The sequence below is a fragment of the Leishmania panamensis genome (genome assembly GCF_000755165.1).
Source record: "Leishmania panamensis strain MHOM/PA/94/PSC-1 chromosome 11 sequence".
In the NCBI taxonomy this organism is placed as follows: Eukaryota; Euglenozoa; class Kinetoplastea; order Trypanosomatida; family Trypanosomatidae; genus Leishmania; species Leishmania panamensis.
Window position 1 is genome coordinate 301,847 of NC_025856.1, and position 12,043 is coordinate 313,889.

Consider the following 12,043-nt stretch of genomic DNA (forward strand, 5'->3'; position numbering starts at 1 on the left):
CCTATCACTGACCTTCTCTCCTTTCTGATCTCCCTCTCTCCCACTCTCTCTTACCCTGGTGGCGAAACGTGCAATGCGTGTGGGGGTTGGACGCTCTTTACATGCGTGATGCGCTCACCGACCATGGCGTTTGCAACAGTCAGCCACGATCGAGTGCGTGCCGCCACCATAACCCTCCGCCGCCGCACACTCAGACGATAAAAGAAGGCAAAAAAAAAAGCTGCCCAGCTTCAGCAGAGACGGGAGGAAGAGAAGAGATACACTGGCCATCATTGCTGAGAAGACAGAGCAAGTCGAAGGACACTGCTCGCCGTATCATCAGACCCTCAGTCTTTCTCGTTCACCAAAGCACACCCATACACTCCCGCCGAACGCCCATCGGAGGCGGCTGCCACCGTCCCCATCGTTCTTTACCAGTGCACGAGTGAAAGAGGAGCTTTACTGCTCCTTCCATCAACCACCGCCTCCCCCCTCCTTTCGTTAGTCCTGGAAGCTGCGCAGCCCGCTCTTTTTGATTTCTACCGGTAAAACACTCAGTTTCACGCATATGTGCACGCGGCGTCATTGTTGTTGCCTTCACTAGCATCCCCCTCATCCCTCCCTTCCACCACCGCCACCGCTCCTCCTCTGACATGACCAGCGCAGCACCGCCAGATACTGCTGTCGCGGCTATGCGGCTGGAATCGCTCCGCTTTGTGGGTTACGAGCAGCTGGACAGCGGCGACGGCGGCTTTGTGCACCTCATCACCCCGCAGGGTGGACGTGTGCGCCTGTACCCGTCGCGGCCCTCCTCCCTAGTCGCTTTATCACCCCTGCTACCGCAACCGCCGGCGTCGCGCCATCTTGCTTATCCACCCTCACCCCTTCTACCGCAGCCCCTTGGTTGTAAGCCGACACAGAAGGTTGCAACACCCACAGCAACCCTGGCAGATGCCCGGCAGGTCCTGAAGGATGCCGCTATGCCGCACGCGTCGACTGCTGCTGTGGTGCCGTTGGCACCCCCGGAGGGGTTCGAAGTGGAATTCTCCTTTTTATCCTCCGAAGAGTCCTCGGCGGAACTGTCACGAGCAACGTCGAGAGGAGCGTCCCCGCCGCCCCAGCCGGCAGAGGCTGCTGCCACCGAGACAGAGTGTGTGGACCACGCGCCAACGGACACGGCTAACACTGGAGGCGGCGAGCCTACTGTGTTGGACGACACCACAGGCGAGCTAGAGGGCAGGGCATTGGAGGAGAACTTCATACCACACACGTTTGTTCACGGCACGGAGCTGACGGCGTCCGCAACGTCGCTGGCAGAGCTTGACGATGAGCTGACAAAGTGCGCTTTGATTCTATTCGACGGCAGGATTCCTCAGTCACCGCCGCTGCTGGGGCAAGCGGAAGCGCCTCCGCGGTGGTCGGAAGCAGTCAACTACCACCGTGCAGTCTTGCTGGGCTACGACGATGCCGGCTTCGCGTACATCGACGGGCAGGCGTTTGCGCAGCGGGTGTCGCCACCCCAGGGGTGGCGTCTGTTCCCCCTCCCGCTGCTGGTGTGTGTGGCAGCGAGATTGAGTCACTTTTACCGCGATGCTGAGCTGGCAGACAGAGCAGGCGAGCAAAGCACCGACCCCGGTATCTCTGGCTCTGCGCTGCGTTACCCGGTGCTGCCGAGGCCCGCAAGGACTACTACTGCTGGGAGCAGCGGAGAATTTGAGAGCGGATGGCTGAGCCGCAATAGCAGCACTTGTGCAACCGTATTCCCGCCTCCTTACCCGGCCCCGGCATCTGGCGAGCCACCTGTGTCGATGTCATCGGGCACAACGCCGCCTGCCTCGTCCTTGACATCACTTACGTACCTGAGTCCGCCCCTGCGCTGGAGTCTGCCGACGTGCGGCCACGCCCCGATGCTGGACCTGCAGGAGCTGTTCCAGGTGCAGCCGAGCCGTGTGTATCAGCTGGCGCAGCCGCCAGGGGAGGCGGTGTTCCTCGGCGTTGCGCTTGGAGTGCCATGGATTCGGCCGGTTGTATTGGCTACCGCGACACCCTCCAGTGTATCGTCGTCGTCGCCAGTGGCGGAGCGTCGCGGCGCCATGCCACACGAAACTGCCCCCTTGACTTCATCGCCAGGATCGCAGCCACCGGCCGGGTATCGCTGGAAGGATATGTTTGCCTGGGCGGTACCGCTCGTTGGGTGCCACGACGCGAGCGAGATTCGAGCCCGTCACGGCCTCATAGACCCGACACCAGCTGCGACGGATGTGCTCCCCGCAGCTGCGGTTGCCGATACCCAAGGATCTGCAACACCCTCTGTGCCGCCATCAGCAGTTGTTGGTGCAGTGCTCGAGGGGTCGGAGCAGGCACCATCACCGCAGACCAATGAAGCCGACGATGAGAGCAGCAGGACTTCCGCCCCCCTGTCGCCTCCGCCTCAGTCGCCATCACCTCCGCCTCAGTCGCCGTCGCCCAAGCCTCTCACTGCCGCTGCGCCGTTCTTTGTGAAAGAAGGCACCACTGTCTTCGTGCCTGGCCGCTTCGGTGTGATGCTCGAGTGCAACACCAAGCCGGCGCTGATGGTGGCCCATTTTGGCGTCGCGCACGGCGATCGGCTTGTACCGCGCGCTCTGTCGACCCATCCCGCAGCGGCGCAGCTTTCCGGTGCACCAAAGCCAGGCGAGGCGCCGACTCCACCACTGCCGTCTGGATCCTTAACCGTCATGGGGCTGCACGGTAGAAACGTGCTCGTGCTGCTGGCAGATGGCGAAGGGCAGACTGCAGAGCTGATCCACATTACGCGCGGTGCCGCAGAGGTGGCAGAGGCGTTTCGCAAAGTGGCAGGAGCGCCACTGTCGCCGCCTGCGCTGCCGCTGGAACCGCTCAGCGTGCCTGCATTCTCATTGGAGTCGACAAATATCACCGATTCAGCAGCTGCTGTTCACTTGGTGGTCGAGGACGAGGACTCGCAGGAACGGCCGCAGAGGCTGGAGAAAGAGCGATGGGATGGCGAGGCGGCATCCATGCCCCGCGCAGCGACTTGGATTTCTACTGAGGAAACTGACGCCGTCATCGTCCCTTCATCAATACCTTCTGGTGAGGTGCCGTTGAGCATGTATGAGGCAGCAGAGACGCAGGGTGCGGAGGAAGTGAGGGAAGAAGTCGGCACCGCTACACCGGTGGTCGATGGGGCCTGGAATGGAGTGCCACCACCGATCAAAGCGGTAATGCCAGCTAGCCGTAGCGAAGCCGGTGAGGGTGGTGCGCACAGCTCCTCGGATCGCATTATGGACATTTGGCAAGCAGCCCCAACATCAGCCGCTTCTGCGCAGCATGCATGCCAATGGTCGTCAGCGACGTCGTCCTCAGTGTCTGCGACATCTCCCGAGTCACAGGCTTTGCCGCAAGGCCAGCACCAGCGGCAGCAGCAAAGTCTGTCGAAACAGATCGCGGAGGCAAAAGGAAACAATTCAGGTCCTTCCACAGCTAGAGTCGACCCATCAAGCACTCTCACGAAGGAAGTTGCGGTGCAGGCGACTGAGGTGTGTCCGACTTCTGCAGAACAGCTGGTTGACCCTGCAGAGGAGCTGACAGTCGTGTCTGTCGTGACGCCAACCACAAGTGGTGCGCCGCCGCTGATGACTGTATCAGCGGCCAACCATACCACAACTTCCCCAAGCGGCGAAGTGGTGGTCGAAGCGAAGGCTGTTAGCTTTGTTGTCGAAGCTGCGAGCACCAGCACGCCCAGCGAGAAGGATGTGCTCCTACACAACCTTGAAGTGGTCCCTGCCGATGCTCGGCTGCACGAGAACTTGGATCTGCAGCTGCTTGAGAAGGAGCACAGCGTGCGAGATGATGAAATGGGGCTTCACCTGAAGCACGACGGCAGCTTATTGGCTCAGGCTCTCTCCTCTAACCCCACGCCTAGCGTACGCTTGACTCCGTCGTCATCGATGACGCAACCATCGAAGTGGCATCCCACAGATGACGTGCTGGAGAAGTCGCTTGCAGCGGAGGAGCACTTCAATAGCGATGGGGCCGACGTGTACCGCCTTCATGCAGCACAGACGAGCGATCACGAGGAGCGGAATCAGCACTCGAGTGGCGCACATGCCGGAGATGATAGTGCGTCCGATGCTGCTTTTCATTTGCGATCGCTGCTGGCGCCGCCTCAACAGCAGCGATGGGTCAGCGAAGCGCGTTCCTCTCTCCATAGTGCCATTTCAGCTAATGAAGAGGTGGCGGCGACGACAGCGACAACACAATCGCTCGAGTTGTCATCGACGGTGATGCCGCGCTCTCATTACGCTGAAGAAGCTGTCGTGGGCGGTGCGGCACGACAAACGCCGCCTTCACCATTACTGGCACACCCAGCGATGACCTTCGCATCCTCCTGCTCGCCGCCACCAGCGGGCACTGCTGCCTGCCAGGCCGCATCTCGAGCCGGGGCTGAGCAGGTGACTTCTTACCCTAGCTTAGCCACACCACCGTGCTCGGCTGCCTTCGGGATGCAGCACTACTCCACAGCAAAGTCGTCTGAAGCGGCGACCGCCTCCATCCCGACACCGTTTACCAACTTCCTCAAAGCGTACGGGATCTACGTGCTCAGCACACACGGAGCACTGAGCGGAGGCGAGAGCAGGCAGCTGCCCAACGAAACTTCGCCGCACATGGGCGAGCACGCGGCGCAGACAGGGGAGCCTTCGTGGGGCAGAGTGGAGCTGTCTTCAATACTCAGCTTCTACCGTGCGCAGCCACTGGCACGCATCATGGAGGCGACAGCAATTCAGCGGCGCTGCCGTGCTGCGTGGAAGGCGGCCATCACATCCAGACCTACCTCTGCAGCACCACAAGCCGTGAATGACCTGCAGGTGTGCAAGCTGAAGGCATCTGCGTCGACGACTGTCTTTGAAGAGCTGTGCGTCAATGAGCTCGTGTCACTGCTATCTATAGTGCATCATCCATTGCCGGAGCGAGAGAGGACTGTACCGGGGTGACTGCGTGTGTGTGGGGGTAGAGGGGGGGGGGCAGGATGCCCTTCCCATCTCCTTACACAGGCAATCAAGGTGCGTCTCTGTGCCGCCGTCGTTCTCATGTTGTTTGTTACCCATTTCGTCGCCCCTCGTGTCTCACACATGTGTGTAGCGTGTCTCGTCTCCGCAGCCAGAGGTTACACCCCCCCTTCACACACGCGCACACACAGAATTACACAGCCCAGTCCAAAGCGAGAGCAAAAAGGAACGTGTAACCCCAATACACAGCGGAGCGCATGGGGGCTGTTGCGCGCGCGCTGCGTCGTTACCGATGGCTCCACTGATCTCCATCATAGACTGGGAAAAGGTAGCAACGGGAGAGGGAGGGTATAGGGCGGGATAAAATGACCGCTGGTGGTGGTGGGGGGAGGTCACGCAGAAGGGTGTGTGGCGGGCCTGGCGATAGATGCCCTTCCCACGACCTCCCCTCATCTTTATGTGCAGGCGATTTTTCGTTTGCCCTACTCGGCGCGACTGTTCTACAGAGCCGCCAGTCTTGTCGTTGCCGTCTCCACTTACCCTTCCCCCCTTCTCTCTCTGGCGCTACACTGCCACCACAAACGCGGCCGTGTCGATGAGGAATCCAAGTGAGCGTACGAGCAGTACACCGCTGCATTTTACTTCTCTTATTTTCCTCGACCTTTTCTCCGGTCTTACAGCCTACACACAGGACACGTGACCGCCGTCTCCAGCAACTTTCCTTTTCCCTACTACCACCACCACCACTCAGAGTCACCAGCACCACTATAGCGCCAGCACTTGGCTAGTGAAACAGTTCATCGGGGCAGGATGACCATGTCCAGTGACGACGCCGTGGATGTGGCGCGCCCATTGCCTCCGCACGGGCCAGCCAACATGATGTCGACCTACATGACACGGTATGACTACGACTACAATGGCCATCCGGGCCTGACAGGCAGCGACGACGGCAACGGGAGGAACTTCGAGCCGGGCATAAGCGGTGACGTGCGCAACCGCCCAATCTTTGCCTACGGCGTCGACACAGGCGATCGCGACGACCACACCATCTACCAGGTCGACTACACCGCCAAAGACCGCTCCGTGAAGAATATGGCCGGGCTTGCCGCCAGGCTGACAAGCGCGTCTGTCCCTGCAGCTGCGGCAGCGATTAACGACGTAGACAAGGGCACGGCGTACCAACGCCACTGGTACCGCCCCGGAATCTCTGATCACATAGTCTTGGCGGATGGCAGCCATCCACACACGGTGTACCAGGACGACTACCAGGCCCCCCGGCACGTCGCCGGTGGCACCGTGAGTGAGCCGGTGCGCTACGCAGGCGCCGCTGCTGCGGCCTATAATGCAGATTTGCTGAAGCCGCACGGCGTGGTGGAGGATGATGGCGCTGACCTCGCGCCGAAGATCACGTCAAGGGAGTCTCTTCTGCCACGGAGGCGTAAGTGCCCCAACACGACGTGGTCACCGGTCTTCGAGAACACCACTGACCACCGCCGTACGTGGAATGATTGCGCTCCTGGAGACGGTGTGACAGGCACATACATGTGCACCTCGTGGGAGTACGGCGGCACGAGCCAGGCTCACCCCTCGCAGCTGCCGCTGAGTCTCGCGCGCAGCCTTGCAGCTCATGGCCTGGACGTCACCGCGAACCTGGACAAGGCGGCGTTGCTGCGCCAGCTTGCCGGGGCGCACTACACCCCGAGGACGGTGCGCAGCTCATTAGGCGGTGTTCCGCTGGACACAAGCGACCGCACGAACCCGCAGTTCCTGTCCACCATGGAGCAGAAGCGGTGTGCGGTGAGCCGGCGCCTTGAGAAGGAACATTACGTCACCATGTCCATCTACAAGAGCGACTTCATCGATCAAGGACTACTGCCAGAGCTGCCCGGCAACCCAGGAGGTCCGGCGAACGTTCGCGACACCCACCCCAGCCCCTTGGCCACTGCAGGGGAGATGATGGCTGGCCAGCTGACGAGCACAACGCGTGAGTTGGGATTGCTGCGCAACGCGCACGGTACCCTCAAGCCCGGCGAGGCACACCCCGCGTCGCGGATGCGCACAGGTGTTTTGTCAGTGGTGCGCAAAATGGAGAAGGCGGTCTCGATCGACAAGGCTGATCCGCACCGCCACAAACTCCGTGCGTAGCTGCAGTCTTTTTAACCTTCCACGGCTGCCCTCTCTACTTTGAGGCAGTTGCCGTTGGCATCAATCTTTGCCTTGATACGATGCTCACATGGATGCGCGGATGTGCGCGCGTGTGTGTGTGTGGGTGGGGAATGTGTTTGCCGTTGTTGCTGATGTTCATATGTAGAGTCCTTTGCCGTCATGTTTGGGGCACTTGTGCGTGGGCGTGTCTGTAACGTCCCTGACGTTTGAAAATGCCCTTCCCCCTCCTCTGCTTGCTTTGCTCGTACATTCATCGCTTCTCCCCACCTCCCCCCTCTCTCTCTTCCTCTGCGACTTTTCAGTTTTTTTTGTTTTTGGCTCTGTCTTCCTCTCTCAGCTGTTTCCATGTACACTACATGAGAGGAAAGACGCACATGCGGCGCCGGCTCGCACGGAGGAGGAAGGGGGAAACGCACACCTGCAGGAGAAGGGCTCACACAGGCAAGATTGCCTGGATATCGAGTGGGGCCCTCATCCGCAATCCTGCGGCAGAGTCCGTCTTCTTTTCGCGCCTCTCCCCTACTTCTCTTGTGTGTGTGTGTGTTGTGTGTGTCTCTTCTTTACTACACCTCACCGACTGTTGTTTTCTTGTTTGCGGCTCGATTCGCGTCTGCTCGTTTTCCGCTTGTATGCGGGTCTCTATGTGCGTGCAGGCTCAAAGCCTCTATTGCCTCCCTTTCCCTTCGTGTATGGCACACACCCCACGGCGATCTCTCCCTCCTCCCTCCTCCTCCTTCCCTCCTCCCACGTTCCGGCCTCCGCTTCTTTTTTGTTCTGGCAGCAACCATCAGTATGTTTAGCGAGGAGGAGAGGCACCACTTCCATGCCCCCCCTCTCTCTTGGTGTTTATGTAGTGAGGACACGAGGCACATGGGGCGGGGTGGGATGGCAGTGAACGGTGGGTGACATGTTCGTGCGTGTGCGTGACACAGAGCGAGAGAATCAGGAGAAGGGGGAGGGAGTCACACACGCACATAGTGAGACAGGCATACGTGCGACTGTCATGCCTTTTGTTACTGGCCGCTGCTGATCTCCGCCAACAGCGTCGCCTTTTCTTTTTCAAGCTCGTTTCCACCGTGAAGGGAAATATGACAGCCAAGAAGAATGAAAGGAACTGAGAGCGCGTGCGTTCGTGTTACTGTGCAGAGACGCAGCAAGCAGAACCCGCGCGTGGAGTTGCTAGAGCACATGCGCACACAGCTCTACGCTTCCTACTCCTTGCGCTTCTCCAGGCAGCGTTCGTGCCTCCGATGTTGTACACAACAGCTTCCATGTTTGCTCTCAACCTGCCTCTCCCCCTACACACTGGATCTCCACCCATCCAGGCATGCGGAGCGCACACACATCCCCCTACTCTACCCCCTCTCTCTGTCTCTTCTTCTCTCCCTCGCGCACCTCTCTCTCTTTCTCCTCACGCAACCCGTCACGTAGTCTTCTCTCTCTGTTTGTGTTTGCCGCCGCCCTTTTCTGTGATTTGTTCGGCATTCCCTCTCTTTCTCAGCGCCACATTTCAGCCCCGCACCTTCCCTCTTCCTCCGGCCTGTCTCGCCCTCTCTCATCTCATTTCTTCGCGGCTCCCCGCTGTGGGCCCGCTCTTCTCCACACTAGAGACGGCTTTGTGCCTCTTCCGCCTGCCGTCTTCCATCCACAAAGGGAGGAGAGGACAAGGTGGCGCCTCTGTGTTGTTGCGCACTCTCTCACCCTCCTCACTTCTCTCTTCTCGTAGTCTTGTTTCGCGTATAACCCCTACCTCTCCAGCACACGCGTGCACCCCTCTCCCCCATCATCTGTAGTCATGGCCGCCGCTGATCAACTCCGTTACGCGGCTCAGCTGATCGAGCTGGCGCGCAGCGAAGAGACGGAAGACGGCAACCCGCTCACAGCGGTGCGCTACTACACAACAGCGATGGAGATTATCGCCTCAGAGGCGTCGAACCTAGCGGCGTCGATTACGAGGAATGAGGCGCGTCGCTTCTTTCTCTTTCAAGTCCGGTCGAAGCTCGACATGTACTACCAACGCGCGGAACTGCTTCTGCAAGTCGCGAGCGGATCGGGGCTTCTCGACAAGCCCAGTATTGGCAACGGCGACACCCCGCCTTTCCAAGTTAGCTACCCACCTGCGCTCTACACGCCGGCGGTGGCGAGCGACAAGAGCAATAGTGGCGACGGCGCGGGCGGTGGTGGTAGTGTACTTGGCATTCCGCTGCTGCCACAGCAGATGATGCCCACCGCTTCACCCCCTCAAACTCAATCTGGGCATGGCAACTCCAACGAGCTGCCGATAAGTCTCTACCTGAAGCCTGATGACGACGGAACCGCAGCACCGCCGCCGGTGACATCGGAGCTGGATCTTGACAAGCTCATGAAGAACCTCGGCGCACCACCAGATATGTAGCAGCGTAAAAGGCAAAGAGGAAGAGCGTGATCGAGTGGCGTGTGTGCGAGTGTGCACCAAGGTCTCCGTCGAAGCTTTTCTCTGCACTGGTGATCTCTCTCCCCCTTTTTTCCCTTTGCCTCTCGGTGTGTGTGTGTGTGTGTGGCCTGTAGGCGAGTGAGAGGGGGGGGGGTACAGAGTAGAGAGGGAAAGGGAAAAGGAGGGGGGAAGTCGTACGACCACATCTTTTTCCTCCCCTCCTCTCGCTTCATCGTTTCCTTGTTAAGCTTCCTCGCATTTGTGCTCTCTATTGCGTGGGGTCTCTCGCTCTTCCTCGCCTCTTTTTCTTGACCCTCGCTGCTGCCCTCTGATGCGTGGGTATCGCGTGACATGCGACTTTCTGCTTCGCGTGTATGGGCGCTCTTTCCTTGCGTTGCGCAGGCGGTTGCTCGACCTTCCTCTGCGCATGTCTCCGTCACTTTTTATCTGAGCACTATGCCGTCTCTCCCCTCCCCCCCCCTCCCCTTCCCCCCCCAATCCTTTCGCTCTTGCCAACACTCACTCACCTGCACCTCTCCTGCATTCTCTTTCTTTGTACGCATCGGTGGTGCTTTTTCTCAGACGAGCGCGTGAGCCGCCCCTCCCCCTTCCACGCACCGATGCCCCACGCAAAAGCAACGGCCTTCTGTGGACGCTCCCCAAGTCGCCTGGTCTCTTTTTTGTTGATCCGTCATGGTTCGTCTTCACGCGCCGTATGCCTTCTCCACTGAGGAGGAGGAGGAGATCGCCACCCCCGTGCTTTCTGGTGGCGGCTCTCGTTCTCTCTCATGGGAGATGAAGTACATGTGACACCTACCTGAGACTCCCCTTCGCAGACCTACGCACGTACATGGCACACCTGATCACTCGTGTTCTGTCGATGCTGAATGGGGAGGTGGACATTATTTATGTTTCTTCTTCCGACGACGCTACTGTGCCGATCAATGTCAAAACAGAGAGGATCAGCCAAGGTGCCGCCATCGTGCCACGCGCATACGCACACCTCTCGAGAGGGTAGCCAGCAGATCCGCGTTCCCCTCCTCCTCTACTGGTGGTGTTTTCTTCCTTTCCCGTCGCCCTGTGACACTCTGGATGCTGCCTAGGCGTAAAAGAGACCGTGCTGTGCTTGAAGTGAGTGTCTTCGCACTTTGTCGTCAAGGCGCAGCTTTGGCTGAGTGATCGTGGCTGTGGATGCGCGCTTGTCGTAGCCGGCATGGCTGACAAAAACCAAAAAAGAAAACGTAGTCACTCAAATTGGAAAGAGGAGCACACAGGCGGTTACACGCATCAGCAGACAAGTCCACTGAAGGCGCAGAGAGTGCGGATACTAACGTGTCATTGATGTGATCAGACTGGCCATATAAAATGAGCTTACGGTGTATGCCGTCAAGAGAGCGGTATCCACGATAGCCTATCTGCGCGCCTGTCATGTGCACCCCCCCTGTACACGCAGGCTTTCGCGCTCGAGTGATGTTCGACTGGAGCGCCTACACTCCGTTGTGAGCGAAGGGCTCACCGGCGCTGGTGACGGCGCCACAATCGTTTTCCTGCTTCCCTCTTTCTACCTCATCATTTCTCCCCCTCCACCCCTCAATCACTTTGTATCCTTTACCTTTCGAGCGCTGTCCGGTTCTTTTCCCCTTGCTCCCTTTCTCTCTCCCTCTCTCACTGCGCGCAGCTCTATCATCCCCCAGTCCCACGCAGCCATGGCGACCATTGGTATGTTTAACGAGGAGGGCGAGAACGTGGACCTCTACATCCCACGCAAGTGCCACGCGACGAACACGCTGATTGAGGCGCACGACCATGCCGCCGTGCAGATCTCGATCGCGAACGTTGGCTCGAACGGCGTGATCGACGGCACGACGACGACGCTGTGCATTGCTGGCTACCTGCGCTCGCAGGGCGAGTCGGACCACGCGATCAACCACATCGCGATCGACCGCAGAATTGTGCGCATCAAGACCGGCAAGCCGAAGCGCGCGTCTAAGTCGAAGTCGAAGAAGCCCGCCGCGAGGGGCGCCGCCGCTGGTGGTGCTGCTGCGCAGAAGGGGGCTCGCCCGTCTGCACAGAAGGGGGCTCGCCCGCCTGCCCAGAAGGGAGCCCGCCCGTCTGCACAGAAGGGGGCTCGCCCGCCTGCGCAGAAGGGAGCTGCCCCGACCCGCAAGAGCCGCGCTTAGAGGAAGAAGGCACAAGGTGCAGAGGAAAAGGATAAGGGGGTCATGCGTATGCGCCGGTGTGCAGCTGTGCCTGGTGTGCCACATGGCGTAGGCATGCCACTGGGGGGGCGGGTGGGGAAGACGGAGGAGTGCGCGGGGCCAAAGGACGAAGATGCGATGGCGCAACGGGTCCGTCTTTTCCGCCCCTCCCCCCTCTTTTCTTTTCGTTCTTTCTGCGGGGTTTCCTCTTCGGACCGAGCGGCGGCGGCCCTCGCTCCCTCCACGACACGCGGACCTGCGGAGCGAACAGGACACTGAGG

At 59.7% G+C, this 12,043-nt stretch overlaps 4 protein-coding genes across 4 annotated transcripts; all 4 read left to right on the top strand.

The window, feature by feature from the left end:
* Nucleotides 1-632: 632 nt before the first annotated feature.
* Nucleotides 633-4,970, top strand: LPMP_110750 (hypothetical protein; the record flags this gene model as incomplete). Its single annotated transcript, XM_010698621.1, has 1 exon — nt 633-4,970. One exon carries the CDS (start codon nt 633-635, stop codon nt 4,968-4,970), a length of 4,338 nt encoding a protein of 1,445 aa, XP_010696923.1.
* An 825-nt stretch (nt 4,971-5,795) lies between these two features.
* LPMP_110760 (hypothetical protein) lies at nt 5,796-7,130 on the top strand (the record flags this gene model as incomplete). Its single annotated transcript, XM_010698622.1, has 1 exon — nt 5,796-7,130. One exon carries the CDS (start codon nt 5,796-5,798, stop codon nt 7,128-7,130), a length of 1,335 nt encoding a protein of 444 aa, XP_010696924.1.
* A 1,816-nt stretch (nt 7,131-8,946) lies between these two features.
* LPMP_110770 (hypothetical protein) lies at nt 8,947-9,546 on the top strand (the record flags this gene model as incomplete). The annotated part of the gene is made up of 1 exon (XM_010698623.1): nt 8,947-9,546. The coding sequence occupies one exon, from the start codon at nt 8,947-8,949 to the stop codon at nt 9,544-9,546; it is 600 nt and encodes a 199-aa protein (XP_010696925.1).
* Nucleotides 9,547-11,270: 1,724 nt separating this feature from the next.
* LPMP_110780 (40S ribosomal protein S21, putative) lies at nt 11,271-11,744 on the top strand (the record flags this gene model as incomplete). The annotated part of the gene is made up of 1 exon (XM_010698624.1): nt 11,271-11,744. The coding sequence occupies one exon, from the start codon at nt 11,271-11,273 to the stop codon at nt 11,742-11,744; it is 474 nt and encodes a 157-aa protein (XP_010696926.1).
* Nucleotides 11,745-12,043: the final 299 nt, after the last annotated feature.